Source organism: Arachis duranensis, chromosome 4 (genome assembly GCF_000817695.3).
Source record: "Arachis duranensis cultivar V14167 chromosome 4, aradu.V14167.gnm2.J7QH, whole genome shotgun sequence".
Classification (NCBI taxonomy): Eukaryota; Viridiplantae; Streptophyta; class Magnoliopsida; order Fabales; family Fabaceae; genus Arachis; species Arachis duranensis.
In genome coordinates, this window is record NC_029775.3 from 2,627,545 (window position 1) to 2,643,290 (window position 15,746).

Consider the following 15,746-nt stretch of genomic DNA (forward strand, 5'->3'; position numbering starts at 1 on the left):
TAATAAATTAAAATAATAAATATTTAATTATTTTTAAATAAAATAATAAAATTTATAAATAATAAAAGTTACAAATTAAAAGATAACATGAATTACTTTATAACTTTACTAACATACTTACTTTAGACAATTTTTTTTCTTCGATAATGTGGGTATATGTTTTATCGTGGTAAAATTGTTAATATTATTATTAATGAAATATTTATGTACTATGATATTCTGTATTTATTAAAGTCCATCAATACTCTTTTTTTATATTAGCCTTTAATTTTAATCTCATAAAATTTAATGATCTATATAAATGTGGCACATTTAATAAGCACATAAATGTTGAGCTTATTTTAAACATACCCCATGATATCGAATGTTAATTGATTTAATTAAGAAAAAATAATTTTTTTGGTTTTAATTTTAGGCAGTTCAATTTAATATGCGTTCTTTTGTTTGTTTTTTGTTGTATGTGATGTAGTTTTGACCAGGCATAATTTAACTCAATTTAATGAGAAAAGAGTGCATTCTATAAATACATACCTGCAAAAGCTTCCATAGATATTCCTAAGTCCAAGGAAACACTTTATACGATCTCAACGTCTATTTTCAAAACTGCAAATGAAAGCAGAATTAGGAAGTAGTTAGGTGAAGAATACTTATATTCTTAAAGAAGAATACTTTTAATTAATTTGGATTGGTCAAATGGTCAACTCTTTCCTCTGTTTAAGTAAGTGTCAGGGATTTAAATTTTATCTTATGCATACAGTAACTTATTAGCTAATAATAGACTTTTAAATAAAGTTCAAATTTACCACGAATTAGTCCAAAGAAATGTACTTCTTCCACGTGCATTTTACATTATCAAATTATATCTATTCCCAATATATATAAGGTAGAAACTTAGGTGCAATCAACTTTACTTGAAGTTAATATCTGAGTTTTAGCTATATATAATAATGATACTTATATTAGTGATTACAAAGAGCTTTATTGTGTAGTGTACGTGAGTAGGAGTATGTTTGTATGACCTAAAAAAAAAGTAAAACATTGTGTTTGTGTATGATTTCAAAAAATTGATTTTACAAATTAGTTTTTCTATGCAATTAAAATGGTTAAAAGCTGACTTTAAGAATGTTCAAAAATCTCTTTTTCAACCTTTTGTATTACTATTTAATAAAATTTATACAAATATAAGAAAAACTAATTTCTTTAAATAAAAAGATAATTTTTGTAAAAGAATAAAAGAACCAAACGCATTCTTAATTAAGAATCTTGTGAAGGAATTAATTTGAGCAAAAGTGTTAATTAGGATCTTAATATTATATGATTTTTGTATATGGATTGAGAGTAATATTATATATTTAAATTTTTTTATAAACTAAATTTAATTAAATTAAATAATAAAATTTAGAATAATATTAATTATAACTGATTTTTGTTATGTTAGACTAATTTAATTAGACTTATTTAATAAAAAGACTTAGATATAAAATATTATTTTATAAATTAATTTCTATAATAAATTTTAGTTATGATAAAGTTGAATTTTAAGATGAATTCTTCTCCTTCCTTCAAATATTCATCTGATGGTAATTTTTTAGTATTTTATCAGTAAAATAAAAATTATAAAATATCATGTCTTAAAAATAAAGAAAGGATCATTTTTATACGTATCATTGTTTTTAATCTAATACGTTCGTCAATCATTAACATTAACAATTAATATTAACAAATAAGATTAAAATCATTAATAATTTATAAATAATTATAATTAGACCAAATTTATATTATAATAAACTTTGAACATTAATAATATAAATTTGGTCTAATTGTAAAATTTGTCTTAATAATTCAGTTCTCTTACACCAAATTTGGAATAAATCACGTAAAATAAGACAAATTTTTAATAAGTAAAAAAAAATCAATTAGATAGTAAACTTTTTTTAATTAATATCAATTATTTCTTTTAAATTTAAATTTTAAATCCTAATTCTAAATCTAAATGCTAAATCTTTTAAAATGACATTAAAACAATAATTTTATAATCATCAGTAATACTAGAGGACAATATATTTCATGATTTATAATTATTAATTAACTATTATTAATATTTTTAATTATATAAAATTATATTTAATAATATAAAATTACACACTCTTTTTATTAGTTAAATACTAATTAGATTTTAATAAAAGTATTGCCTCTTAAACTTTTTCTTTCGTAATAAAATGAAAATGTAACTAGTCAGAAGTAAAGCATAAAAGAGGCGTGGGCAGAGAGGCAGAGCTACTAGGATTGTTCCATGGCAGTGATGAGTGATCTAAGATTGTGTTGTAGCATATTAGTGCTGTTGGTTGGTTTTGCAAGGTGTGATTTGGCGAAAGACAGAGACGAATGTGCAGAGAAACTGATTGGGCTAGCTCCCTGTATCCCTTATGTTAGTGGACAAGCCAAGATCCCCACCATAGACTGCTGCAGTGGCCTCAAAGTGGTTCTTGATCAGAGCAAGAAATGCATCTGCATCCTCATCAAAGATCGCAACGATCCTAACCTTGGCATTACCATCAATGCCACCCTCGCTCTTCAACTTCCTATTTCTTGTCATGCACCATCTAATATTTCCCAGTGCGTCGGTAAGTCTCTCTCTCTATCTCATCAAATATATGGTGAAAACTCAACTGCAATTGACTTCACGTGAAGAAGTTGATAGTTGAGAACTATTAAATAAAAATTTATTCAAATTAGTCAAATCATTTAAAGATTCTCAACTATTAATTTCACGTGAAGTGGACTCGACCTGAGTTTCCACCCAAATATATACATATACCGTTTTGCTCCACACATAAATTGGTTTTGGATTCTTTCAGATCTTTTGCATTTGCCACCTAACTCTCCTGATGCTAAGGTGTTTGAGGGGTTTGGAAAATCCACCAAAACCAAGACTTCCACCCCAGTTTCTAGTGGTAATTATTATTATTATTATTATTATTATAGAGTCATTCAGATAAAAATATTTAAATTATTTTTTTAAATATTTTTTAGTAATTAAAATTTAATACATATATTTGATTAAACTGTATTATTTTTATCAAAATTAGATAAAATAAATTGATTTGGCAAAAAAATCAATGAACCAAATCTTAAATCGGTCTAAATTAATATTTTTTATAGAAAATAATTACAATATTCTTATTATAAAAAATAACTAAAATATTCTTATTATATATATAGAAATATTTTAATAATTTNTATATTTTATAAAAAAAAGTATTAATTTATATCGATTTAAGATTTGATTCATTAATTTTTCAACTAAATGAGTTTGTCCAATCTAATTATGATAGAAATAACATGGTTTAATTAATTAAATATGTTAAATTTTAAATGTTAAAAAATATCTTAAAAAAATATTTTAAATATCTTTATTTGAATGACTTTCTTGTTATTATTATTATTATTTATTGTGTTTTTCATAAATGAAGCCCTCTACTTTGGTTTGAAAGTTGGAAAAAACTAAGAAGCTGCGATTAATAATGGTCTTACAGGTGGAGCTAAGAATGGAACAAGCTCAAGTGCTCAAGAAAAGAGCGATGGTGGCAAGGGAAATAGGTGGCATGTGACTGGGGTCATTTGTGTAATTTTACCAACTGTATTCATTTCTAACTTCTATCTCATTTGAACTTTCAATTTTTCAAAAGCTTGTAGCAATGTAGTATGGACAAGAAGGATTCTCTATGGAAAAAAGAAACTTCAAATGGAAAAAGTTTACCACCTCTTACATTTGTATGTACTTATAAAGAAGTTTATCCATTTCTAGTGTTTTTGCTATGATTGGCTAATGTATGTGTCTATCTCGTTCTCATATATTTCTGTAAATTTTTTTCTTTTCAATTCCTATAATTGTTGTTCAAAACTAAAATTAATTCTGCCTTTCTATTATTAGTAAACTACACTGAACTATGAAAGTTGTTGGGTCTAAATGCTGCTGTCTAGTCATTTTCTTTCCCCTTTTTTCTGGCTAATTTTTTTTGTTATGGAAGTAGAAGTGATGATATACTTTAATGTTGTAATTTTTGGTGTTTTTAAAATTGTGGAAAATACACAAATCGGAGGGTCCGTACTTTAAATTTTTTAATTTTTTTAACACAAATCGGACGGTCTGATTTCTGTATCTCTACAAATCGAACGATCCGATTTGTATACTTCTAAAAATCGGACGGTCCAATTTCTGTAACTCTAATAAATCAGATGATCTGATTTCTGCTTCTCTAGTTAAACGATTTCACATTTGAGTATAACACCCCAACAGTCCACATTTTAAAAAAACACCACTACGACTCCAATATTTAAAATAAAAAGTTCTCATTTTCTTCCTTAGGTGTGGTATTTAATTTATTCTTATGTAACCTCATAATTAATTTTTCAACTAACTAAAAGATCGCATCAATTCTGCTAACACCCAAAAAGTCAGAGCTTTTCTCTTCAATCTTCATACGGCAAATAGTTGGTGTTTGCGTCACAAATTATATATTTAGGAAAAGGAATAAATGGTAGGTGGTCTTTCTTTTCATTTTTTCTTTCGTCTAATATTGTCATAATTACATTTAGCTCCTTCTATTTAATTAATTGTTACACTCTATCGTGCACATTTTTTCCTCTAAAATTAAACACACGGTATGTTATTAATTGATAAATGTTAGATAATCAATCTCTTTTTTTTATTTGACCCAATAGTAACCGATTTCTCATTTTTGTTACCACTTGGTCACCTAACATTCCCCTACATATCATATTTCCTCATATTTTATCCTTAAATAAATCATCAATACATTAATTTGTTATAAAATAAATAGTTAAGTAAAAAGAAATAGAGGAGTAGAAATAAAAAATTCTAATATTAATATTCTCTAATATGTATATCTCATTATAATTGAGATATTATATTACACTCTCAATAATATATTTACTTTTACATGCACATATATTATTTATGATAGCACAAGTATACTTGTTCTTATTTCTTATTTTTCTCTCTATTGTGTCTCAAGCCTTATGAACCTATTTATTAGGTGTGGCAAACGGGTCTAAACTCGTCGGACCGGCCCGCGTAACCCGCCAAAAAAGCGGGTTAGATTGAAAAATTGGGACCGTCAAATAGTAAAAGTTCGCTTAACCCGCACCGCTTAAACCGCGGGCTTTAGCGGGGTGGGCTTTTTCGCCGGGCTTAGAATTTTTTTAGCAAGGGGTATTTTTACAATTTTTTTTACCAAAACCCAACTTCCCCCAACCCAACTTACAAGAGAATGAATATGAAAATTGAGTATTTTGGATTATATTTATTTTGTTTTAGAGACAATATTTATAATTATATTTTGGATTATATTTATTTTGCTTTGGGAACAATCTTTATAATTATGTTTTGGATGAAAACTTGGTTTATAATTATATTTATTAGATATTTATAATTACAAAGACTTTAATATTTGTGAATATAAAAATTATAATTTGTTTATACTTTTAGAAATTATAATAATTAAAAGTAAAAAATAGGAGATAATTTTTTATGCCTTTATATATATTATTTAATAGTTAAAAGTAAAAAAAAAAAGATATTTGACGGGCTATGCCTGCCGTTAGGCGGGGAGGGCTAGGATTTTTGGACCGCCTCATTAGGCGTTTTTTATTTATAGATAGTTGGATAGCTATCGCATGAAATATCACAACAAGAAATTATCAGTATAACAATCAATTTAGCAACCGATTTAACAATCAATTTTGATAGTCCTTAAAATCTAAATTTAAAATAGCGACCGAGGTTAGTCATTAAGATTTGGCAACTGATTTTCAACTAAGGCTACAAAACTCATACCAAACATTTTCAATCACTAAATCGATAGCTAACAAGATAAATTGTTATATAGTGACCAAATTTTCCGTCGTTAAATCTGTTGCTGAGGTAGTCGATCGCTAAATAGCGACCAATATTTCAGTTGCTAAATCACTCACTAATTAGCAACCAAAACTTAGTGACCAATTTCGACAGCCAATTTTTCCATCGCTAAATTAGTCTCCGATGGAACATTACCGTTCTTAATAGCAACCAATTTTTTGTAGCTAAATCGGTTGCTCATCCTAATTTTCTAATAATAATTTTTTTATTAAATTTCAAATATATTATTCTGAAACCTTGATTTTTCATATATAATTATAATTCAACAAAATGTAAAAATTACCAATCTCACCCCATATTCCTATAAATATGAAATAATAGTCAATTTTGGAAATTTCACTTCTCACCAAACCATATTATTATTATTATTATTATTATTATTTGCCTGCTAAGTGTTAGAATTATAATTTATCCGATGCTTTATACTTATAGATATTTAGGCTGACAAAATATTAGTAACCAAGTTGGGTTGATCTAGTAGTTAGTTCACTAGTCCGCTTAAGCAAATGTCGGAAGTTTAAATCCCGTCTTGTATGGTTAGCGACAAACCCTTAATGGAGTTGAGTACGTGACGGATTAGTCCTTGGCCTAAAGTTCAAACAAGAACAAACAACTATGTCCTAGATGTCATAGTTTGTCTTTGTTAATGGCTGAGAAACAAACTATGATGACATAAAAAGGATCCATAACGCATAAAGAACATGGTCTGGTTGATTATGCAGCACAAAAGAATCACATAAGATGAATTAAATAGCAAAAGGGAAGGAACCAAAATTTCTTCTTTAATTCTGTTGGGGAACCAAATATATGTGCACTGCCTTCCAAGAGCAACCAGAAGTATGAATGAGGACAATTTTTGAACTACAGATTTAGTTACTAAGATGTGACCAAAAAGGATGACTATTTCGATTTGTTTTTTACATATTGCTAAAAAGGGAAGAACGACACATGAAATATTTAGTTACTGCCAATCAAATCGAGCTTTAGTGCAACGTAGTTGATAGGAAAAATCCGAAGGAAATGATAAAGTAAAAAGGATGATATTGGTTACAATCTGTTAAGATTTTGATCTATCTTCTTACTCAGGAATTAATAACGACTATTATACCTTCACTAACCAATGTAATCAACATCAGATCTGTCCACCAACTACTGCACCCTAATTAGGCTGTGCTCGGATACTGACTCTCAGATAGAGATAACGAGACATATTTATGTCCCCAGTTTTAGCAAGTACAGAAAAGTTGTTTCTTTCGCAACCAAACAAGTTTTCTGATATATTGTATCTGTATTTCTGTCTCAAACATAATCCAAACACAGCCTAAATTTTCACTGTCAATATAATCTGTAGCCCTAACAAATTGTGTTATTTTCCAGGATTACCTTTCTGCCGTGGAGGTGCAATTGAAGTAGGTGAAAAAGGATCATAAATCTGGTCTGCAGGATATGCCCGCTTACCAGAAGCAATGGAGGGATTACCAAATTTATGATTTGGGGGCATGGGTATACCTGCCCATGTTCTCGGAGCAGGATAATTTTGCTGGATGTGCGCACTTCTTGGTACACCACCAGCAGTGGGAAAATTGGGCATTTGAGGAGAAATTAAGTTCCTCATACCCATTTGTGGGACTGGAGATCTAGGACCAGGTTGACCAGCATATGGGAATGCAGCTTGTCTAGGTGGAATAGGGACCAGACCAGATCTTCCGCCAAAGGGGACAGCGGATGCATGAGCTTGAGTTTGATCCATCTGGTTGGGAACTTGCGTCCTTGGAAAGACTTGAAAAGCTTTATCAGGGGCACCAAATATACCACCCTGTATAGTAGCTTGACTGTTCGGTCCGGAAATCACTTGACTATCTGCACTGGGCCGCTGTGATTGAAAAGTGAAATTTCCTGAAGTTGAGGGCATCAAGACTGGTGGCTTTACATGGGTGTGATAAGAGGAAACTCCAGATGCAGAATTAGGCGTTCCTGATTGCTGCGGTAATGGACCTGAAGGAGCCATTCCTGGTGAAGGAAATGAAAGAGGTCGAGATAAATGGTTTGCAGATGAATGAGTAGTTGCGGGTACTGGGGGAACCATTGCTCCCAAAGATGATGGCAGTCCAGGGGAAGTTCCTGATTGCTGTGGTGGAAAAGCAGCAGGTCGAGGCATCATTGACATATTTGATTGTAGTGGCCTATACGCAACATCAGGTTGTGGATGTACAGATAGAGGTCTTGGGGGTGGAGCCATTGGCCCCATACTGTTCAGATCTGAAGACATTTTAATAGTGACTCCATTCTGTCCAGAAGTGTTGTTGGGAGGGATAAATGGGCGGTTAGGCACCGTTAAAGGAGACATACCAGATAGAGGCCGAGGCATTGAAGACCCTGATGTCTGGAGTTGTCCTACTTGTACCGATTGGCTTAAAGTAACCGGAAATGACATTGAAACATTTGTAGGAGCGGAACAATTTTGTACAGATATCATTGATGGATTTCTTGGGGGTCCAACGTGACCCAGGGAACTTGTCATCTGTGAATGCTGTAAAATCTGTCTAGGAGGTAGTCCTTGCACAGAAGATTGTTGATTTGGAATAGCCAGGTGGAATCCAGCGAAAGGTACAGGTTGAAAACCAAAGGCTGAAGGCATGTTTGAAGGATTCATTGTTTGTGACTGAAAATTGGGAGTTCTAGCAAGATCTGATGGATTTTGTGGGGGCATATTATCAGAAGCAATTACAGGGTTATGAGACGGAACTGCCGAAAACCATGGACTGGAGTATTGAAGGTGATTTCCATGCATTTGTGTGCCAGCTATTGCTTGTGCTGCAGCCTGATTTTCCAGACCCATAGAGACTGGACCAGAAGGTAGCCCATCTTGGGTTTGACTCAGAACATTAGTGCCATCCCCAGATACAGAGGGTGTGGAACCAGAAACTAAATTCCCCTGAATAGAAGATAGCAACAGTTACATTAAATAACTGAAATAGCATCAGTATAACTGAACTCGCTGTAAATAATAAACATGTCCATTGCATAAAATGCCAACACTCACAGCTACAGAGGAAATTAGTAGTTCAATGATGGACACTGCTGCATCCACTTTATCAAAACTATCAGCTGATATATTGACATGCATCTCTTTGTAACTGCATGTGATATCAGTTCCTGGCTTAATTTCACCCTAAAAATGAAACAATTAATCAATGGAGGCAATTTCAAGACTGATTATAGTTGTTTCCAGATAAAATCATATTGAAGAAGTACTTCAAAATGATTCATGCAGAACAAAAGCACCTTAATATTATTAAGGAACGTACTTTCTCTCCAGTGTCTGCTTTGGTTCCATGTACTTTAATCTTGGCACCAGTTTCCTGATATGCATGAATTAGATGAATAAATTTCAAATAAAATATAAGGAAGCAGAATTTAATGGTAATCACAATCAGGACAACCGCTTGTCGAATTCCGATCATCAGATGTAGATACCAATATGATGGACCTTACCTTTTCGAGTTGCTTTTGATTATCACCTTCAGGCCCATATATAAGACCAATAAAATTGTACCCAGGATACTCTAGGACCTGTAATAATGGCATCGCACATGAGCAATCATTGTGTTCTTTGATATGAGTTATATACAACTGCATGCCAGGTATCAGGTTTAGAGTTAAAGATATATTATTTTAAAAGACAATGGTAGAACATCACAGAAATTAAATTACAACAAAAGTATGCCAAATCCTAGCATTAACATATCAGAAGCACAAGCTATTGTGTCATTTTACATTCTTACTCTAAACAGAGCTATGTTAATGCTCTAAATATATTGCAACCTATGCGGAGTTTTAACGACACTCATTTGTGGAACTCGGATCCGATACATCTTATACTTTGAAAGGGGCAAAAAATCTATATATATTGAATTATAATCTCAAGTACACATTCTCCCTTTTTAGTAATGGGAATAATGTTATGGAATAATTAAGTATGCTTCTAAAAAATTTAATGTGGATAGGATTCACATGTTGAGTTAGTAAATAGATGGAATGAGACAAAACCCACACCACCCTTAGCGTCATCACCACACCTTTCACCTTTCATGAAGAAAATGGCATTCTGATATGGATTTGGATATGATGGGGTGCCTGAAGTCCCACAACCAGAGGTATGGGATGCTTGATGTTGTATTTAAGCAGAGTGGTTCTTCCACCTTAACAGCTAACTTTTAAAGTATGTTCCCCATTTTCATAGGTACTTAACAATGGTATCAGTGCATAAGTTATCGACGGCACAGAAAGCACTATGTATAGGTTGGATTAAGATAAATATTGAATAATAACGTAAATACCAAATACTGATAGCCAGTAGCCAAGTGGCTACCGCTGGGTCAGTGTCAGCAAAGTGAAGCCACCTTATACATCGGCTCTCTAGGGCTGGTGTATTGTTAGAGACTTGGGTATTTTGGGGTGTTCAAAGTCCCACATCGAATAGTATGAAATGCTTGATGTTGTATTTAAGGAGAGTGATTCTTCCTCCTTAACAACTAACTTTTAAGGTGTGGTTCTCCACTTTCTTTAGGTGCTTAACACATTCCTTTTCTTTCTACTCTCATTTCACAATTGTTTTTCCCCCTTCAAGATCTCAAGAAAATCAATGGGACAAGAATCAAGGAATTGATTCCCATTTTCTATCCCTTTTGGCAGAAGGCCTTCACCACACTACTTTCATAATTTTGCCTCATCTTCTCCGTCATTTTGTCGAGAAAACTTTTGCTCCATCATTTACTCATTTTGTCAAGAAAACTTTTGCTTACCTATAGCTTTCGCATCCATGAGTAAGACTCAAGTGAAAAAACTAAACCAAAAAGAAATTGTGCTCTAGAGAGAAAAGACCAGAAGAGGGATGGTCTGGGCTGTTTCTTGAGTTGTTTGGAGGTGTGAGAACAAGCTTCCACAAGGATAAAAGTCGTCCTTAAAGCTTGGATTAGAGATTGCTAATAGGACATTGATGGTGGGATGATTTATCTAGAAGGATTTGAAGGAGACAAATTTGGCAACAAAAGTTTGAAATCAACTAAATGTAATTTTGGACCTAGAAGTTCCTACTAGAGCTCCAGATATGTATTTTCAAAATACTACTAAAGCTAAAGTCTTGTTTTGTATTTTAGTAAGAGTGACAATCATCTAAGTGTTTCTGTATTCAAGGAAGTATATGGTTTGCGCATAAGTCATATTAAGACAGAGTATATAGAGTGTAAGTTCATATAGGAAGGGAAAATGTTAACAAAAAAATGAAACGGAAGAAAATATAACACCACAAGTAAAACAATTTAAGTATCTAGATTGTATTATTTAGGATAATGGAAAAATAAAGGATGATGTAAATCACAGGATCCAAGTAAGTTGGCCAAAATGGCGGAAAGCTTCTGGTTTTACATGTAGCAAAAAAGTACTTTAAAACTTAAGTGCAAATTTCACTGCACCGCCATTAGACCAACAATGTTGTATGAAACACAGGGTTGGGCGGCAAAGGGTGAACATGAACACAAGATTAGTGTGGTTGAGATGAGGATGCTGAGATAGATATACACACATGGACAAAATCAAGATTCAAGAAAAAGATGGAGTAACGCCCATGAATTAATAAATATGTTTTATGGTCGGCTAGTAGCAACTCATAGTGCAGTGTTATAAATTAAGAAATGAATCTATCTTTTCCTTAAATATAACAAGTTAAGAATGGAATTCAAATGGTACTTTCTAGCAGAATTTCACAATTTCATAATCGATACTTACAGGCAAAGAAATGCTGGCCTCTTTCAACAATGGCTTAAAACCAGGAGGAGGCTTGTAATTAGGATCTAGTTTTAGTATTTCACCTGGAGATGATCAAAATCACAATTATTATGGAAAGAGCAACAAATGAGAGTTAAAGGAGAGAAAGAAAAAGGATACGAGAAGGAAAACTAACCTATTGCTTCCCGCTTTTCAAATTCGAGCATTTCTGACTTCTTAGTACCATATTGGAAAAATAAGAAAAACAGAATATTGGAAAAATAAGGAAAACTAACATCAGTGTTTATTTTAGAATAAACAGAATATTGGAAAAATAATAGACAAAATAATTACTAGGAATAGGGTCAATTTGGGCCAACCTTGCTATTAATTGCTGGGTCATAGTTGCTTTGATCTCGATATTGTGACCGTAGTGATGAGTTCTGAGGACTCCCGACCTCCAGTCTTTCTGAGTCCAATTGCTTTGTAATTTGATCTACTCGAATCTATAGAATGTGTACAAAAGACACAGCCATATCACTTGTTTGACACATTAGACAAGAGCTTCGTATGCAAAATACTTGCATGGATGCAAACAAAATGGCAGCCAAATTACAAGGGAATTGTAACAGTACCTAGCTAAGAATGATTTGTACCACCCCAAAGAGGGGCAATGCTACTTGTTTACTAATATATCAGTCCAATGGTAATACATCTAAAATATTTAAACATATCTCAAGCTACTAAAACTCAGCGATCAAGCCTATGGAAAGCACATATGCAGAGAAGCAGTTTGAATATTTTAAGTGAGGATAAGTCTCACAGACACCCATAAAGAGAGGTAAGGTAATCCATAGTCATTCAATCTATATATAAATAAGAAACCTTAATCTTAAAATAGAATACTCTCAAGGAAATCAACAACTAATAGGTGGGAATTTCCCACAAAGGAAATATGTGTGTGTGTGTGTGTGTGTGTGTGTGTGTGTGTGTGTGTGAGAGAGAGAGAGAGAGAGAGAGAGAGAGAGAGTTAGGATTAATTGACACCGGCATCAATTATTTAACTAAATATTACACTGTTTAATAACTTTTGTTCGTGTAACAAGCATTGAATTAGAAGCTTATATGTTATAGATCATCTCTAAAAAATCCATCAAAATCCAAAATCGTTAGATATACCTTTTATATACTTGAAAACCAACATAATATATTTGCTCAAAATATGCATAAACAAAAGGTTCATCAATTACATGCTTACTGATGTCCAATTCCGGTGAAATTTAGTCCACATGATTTTCATTATATGTAATTGTAATTCAATAGTTGAATTCGATAAAATATATATCTTGTAAAAAGTTACGGGTGGTGTAAATTCACTTAAATTGACACTATTATATATAATGGTTGAAATAATAATCGAGTATCATTTGAAAGGATTCAGAAAATACCTGTAAAGCTAAAGCCTTTGCCTTCTTCACAGCTGCATCCTGTGCCAGATCCGGTCCCCATTTTGTTTTCCTCACAATTTGTTTTGAAGTTTCTTCATTGATAGCTCCAGTGATCCCATCCTTTTTAGTCCCTCGGAAAACAGGAACCAGTGAACCTGATAATTTGTTTTTGGGGATGACAAAACCAGATTTTGCAGCAAATAAAGAGAGCTTTTGGCCACTAGAAGGTGCTGCAGACATCTTGGGACTTTCGGCAGCAGATGCTACATCAAGCTTTGTGCTCATCCCCTTATCCAGTCACTTTTCACATGTAAGGCAAATTTGCAAAAACATCATCGGCAAGAGAGAAGCAAATCTGCAAAAATAAAACACCATACCTTTTTTCAATGACTGCTGATATATACAGCAATACTTTGTATAACTCACAATACATATAAAATACTGATGACTTCCATTGTGTAAGGAGATATTCATATTCTTAACGTCTAGATTCTCCTTACACAAGGGAATGTCTAGATTCTCATTGTGAGTGCTTTGTTGAGATATTTAAAGCCCGGAAATTTCTTTATGCTATGACAACTTTTCAGGTCTTGTTTAGCACTTTGGCATCATTTATTGAGTCTTTCTTCCTGGATTGAGATTCCTTTAATTGAAATTTTTAGCTTGTTACAACTCGATGTTATTGAGTTTCTCATATTTTTTGTTTTTCTAGTTCCAATACTTTGACAGACATAATGACATATCAATTACATCTTTCATGTGATCAAGTCTTCTTTCCTTTCATTTTAGCAATGAATTGCAAAAGCATGTAGCACTAAAGTGACTCTAAGCCAGAAACTTATAAGTGCCTAGTTAAACTGGTGTGTTTTATCACCAATTTTCATAGCCCTACATAACCTACTACCCTGCAATGGCAGCAACCAATAATCTCGCATGGACTTTTGTAGCTGCAGAGGTTGTTCCTCCATATATAGCCAAGTATATTTGACAGTAAAAACGTTCATGATGACAGCAGGATGCCAACTAAAACAGCTTAAGAAGGAAAAGTCAACCTCCACAAGTTAATGTGGAACAGACGTTTAATACTCTATGACCACTGTCTGTCAACAAGAATAAAACGTTGCACTAGATTGTAGCAACAAAAGAACTTGTTCTCCTCATGCCATGAAATGTGGAAAACTATAGTATTCCCGGAAAGAATGAATCAAAAGAACAACAGCAAAAAGTCTACCCTTCACAAAACTTGGGCACACCAAATGAGAAGGGTAACAAATTATTCCCCTTGAATACAACCTCAAACAGAAGGCCAGAAGCATAATCGTGATTTTGAGATTCGTATTGGAAATGCAGTTGACACACCTCATTCCCAACACTATGAAAAAAGTAACACCAGACTAAAGGATGTTGTAGAAAGAAGTTCTCCTTCATCAATGATACAACTACAAGAAGCTATACTTTGCAATTACACTAAAATCTCACAAGAACAAAAGCTAAGAATAAAAATGGCTTCTGTATGTGTGAAAGTAAGTACAAATCTTAGTTCAATGAAACTGTTCTAAGAAAGTATATACACGGAATTAACAGAAACACCAGAAAGTGGAGCAGAATAACATTGCACGCATGGAAATGCAGAAAAGAAAAACGATTATAAGACCTATAAAGAGAGGCATGAAATTAATCAACTATAACTGATGTAACTAATAAAAAATAGTTATGGAATTTTCTGATATTGTTCTGTTAAGAGTAACAGAATCTGTTTTGCCTTCAACTGATTCTGTTACATCTCTACCTATATAAGCTGTATTTGTAATACATGAATCCATATATTAATTCTCTATCACTTCAAATACATGCATACAACAGTACGTTGATGATAAATTCATCTTCTTCAAGAGCATCTATTCTTTAACCTAAATAAAAGATCGGAAATATAAGGACGAACCTGATTGTTTATCGTTTGAGAGAGAGAGAGAGAGAGAACGGGTGGGTTATGAATCTGAATTGTGTTTAAAGAGAAGGTTCTTCACAACTATGCTGTAGCAGCTTGCGCAACTGTTAAAAAAGGGGAATTAGAACTCGCATCAAAATGCTTTCTAGTTTCTAGTCTTCGCCCTCTTACAATCCTACCAGTAATGGTAAAATTGAAAATAAAAAAGGCAAAAAAAATATCTTAGGGATACGGGGAGGATTTTGTTGTAAAACAAATAATCATGAGGCGAAATAAATATAAAAAAATATATAAATAAAATATTTTAGCATTGATATTTATTAATATTATTATCTTAATATAATAAAGATAATATATATATATATAATATGTTATAGCTTATATATAAAAAGAAAAAAGTGTTTTATATGCTTTTTAATTTTAATAAGGACGCAACAATGGGGTTGGATATGGTTACGGAGAACATAGGTATTTTACAGCTGTGTAGTGTCAGATTAACACAAATCGGACTATGCGAATTCATACATGTTTATCTGACGGTCCGAATTGTTAGGGGGCAAAACGCACGGTTCGAGTTGTGATGCTCTAGCCACGTGTCGCGCATAGAACTCTTCCCGCAACGGTGCCTTAATCCCAACACAGA

At 32.5% G+C, this 15,746-nt stretch overlaps 2 protein-coding genes across 3 annotated transcripts; one reads left to right on the top strand and one right to left on the bottom strand.

Moving 5' to 3' along the window:
• The first annotated feature begins 2,178 nt into the window (after positions 1-2,178).
• LOC107482773 (non-specific lipid transfer protein GPI-anchored 14) lies at positions 2,179-3,855 on the top strand. The gene is made up of 3 exons (XM_016103346.2): positions 2,179-2,624; positions 2,859-2,954; positions 3,537-3,855. Exons 1-3 carry the CDS (start codon positions 2,294-2,296, stop codon positions 3,668-3,670), a joined length of 561 nt encoding a protein of 186 aa, XP_015958832.1. The 5' UTR covers positions 2,179-2,293; the 3' UTR covers positions 3,671-3,855.
• A 3,042-nt stretch (positions 3,856-6,897) lies between these two features.
• On the bottom strand, positions 6,898-15,305 carry LOC107482770 (branchpoint-bridging protein). Of its 2 annotated transcripts, none has more exons than XM_016103341.3 (9): positions 15,098-15,305; positions 13,156-13,510; positions 12,088-12,213; positions 11,904-11,943; positions 11,729-11,811; positions 9,437-9,514; positions 9,250-9,303; positions 8,985-9,113; positions 6,898-8,876 (listed from the first exon to the last, which is right to left on the bottom strand). In XM_016103341.3, exons 2-9 carry the CDS (start codon positions 13,438-13,440, stop codon positions 7,308-7,310), a joined length of 2,364 nt encoding a protein of 787 aa, XP_015958827.1. In that variant the 5' UTR covers positions 13,441-13,510; positions 15,098-15,305; the 3' UTR covers positions 6,898-7,307. The 2 variants fall into 2 exon arrangements, with proteins under 2 accessions (XP_015958827.1, XP_015958828.1); XM_016103342.3 differs by having other exon boundaries at positions 11,904-11,940; positions 15,098-15,304.
• Positions 15,306-15,746: the final 441 nt, after the last annotated feature.

Coding starts and splice junctions, on each gene's coding strand:
- LOC107482773 (XM_016103346.2), top strand. CDS start 2,294: ATGGCAGTGATGAGTGATCTAAGATTGTGTTGTAGCATATTAGTGCTG. Junction 2,625..2,858: donor TAATATTTCCCAGTGCGTCG/GTAAGTCTCTCT, acceptor GGATTCTTTCAG/ATCTTTTGCATTTGCCACCT. Junction 2,955..3,536: donor TTCCACCCCAGTTTCTAGTG/GTAATTATTATT, acceptor ATGGTCTTACAG/GTGGAGCTAAGAATGGAACA.
- LOC107482770 (XM_016103341.3), bottom strand. CDS start 13,440: ATGAGCACAAAGCTTGATGTAGCATCTGCTGCCGAAAGTCCCAAGATG. Junction 12,214..13,155: donor CAAAGGCTTTAGCTTTACAG/GTATTTTCTGAA, acceptor CACATTCTATAG/ATTCGAGTAGATCAAATTAC. Junction 9,515..11,728: donor AGGCCAGCATTTCTTTGCCT/GTAAGTATCGAT, acceptor CCATTATTACAG/GTCCTAGAGTATCCTGGGTA.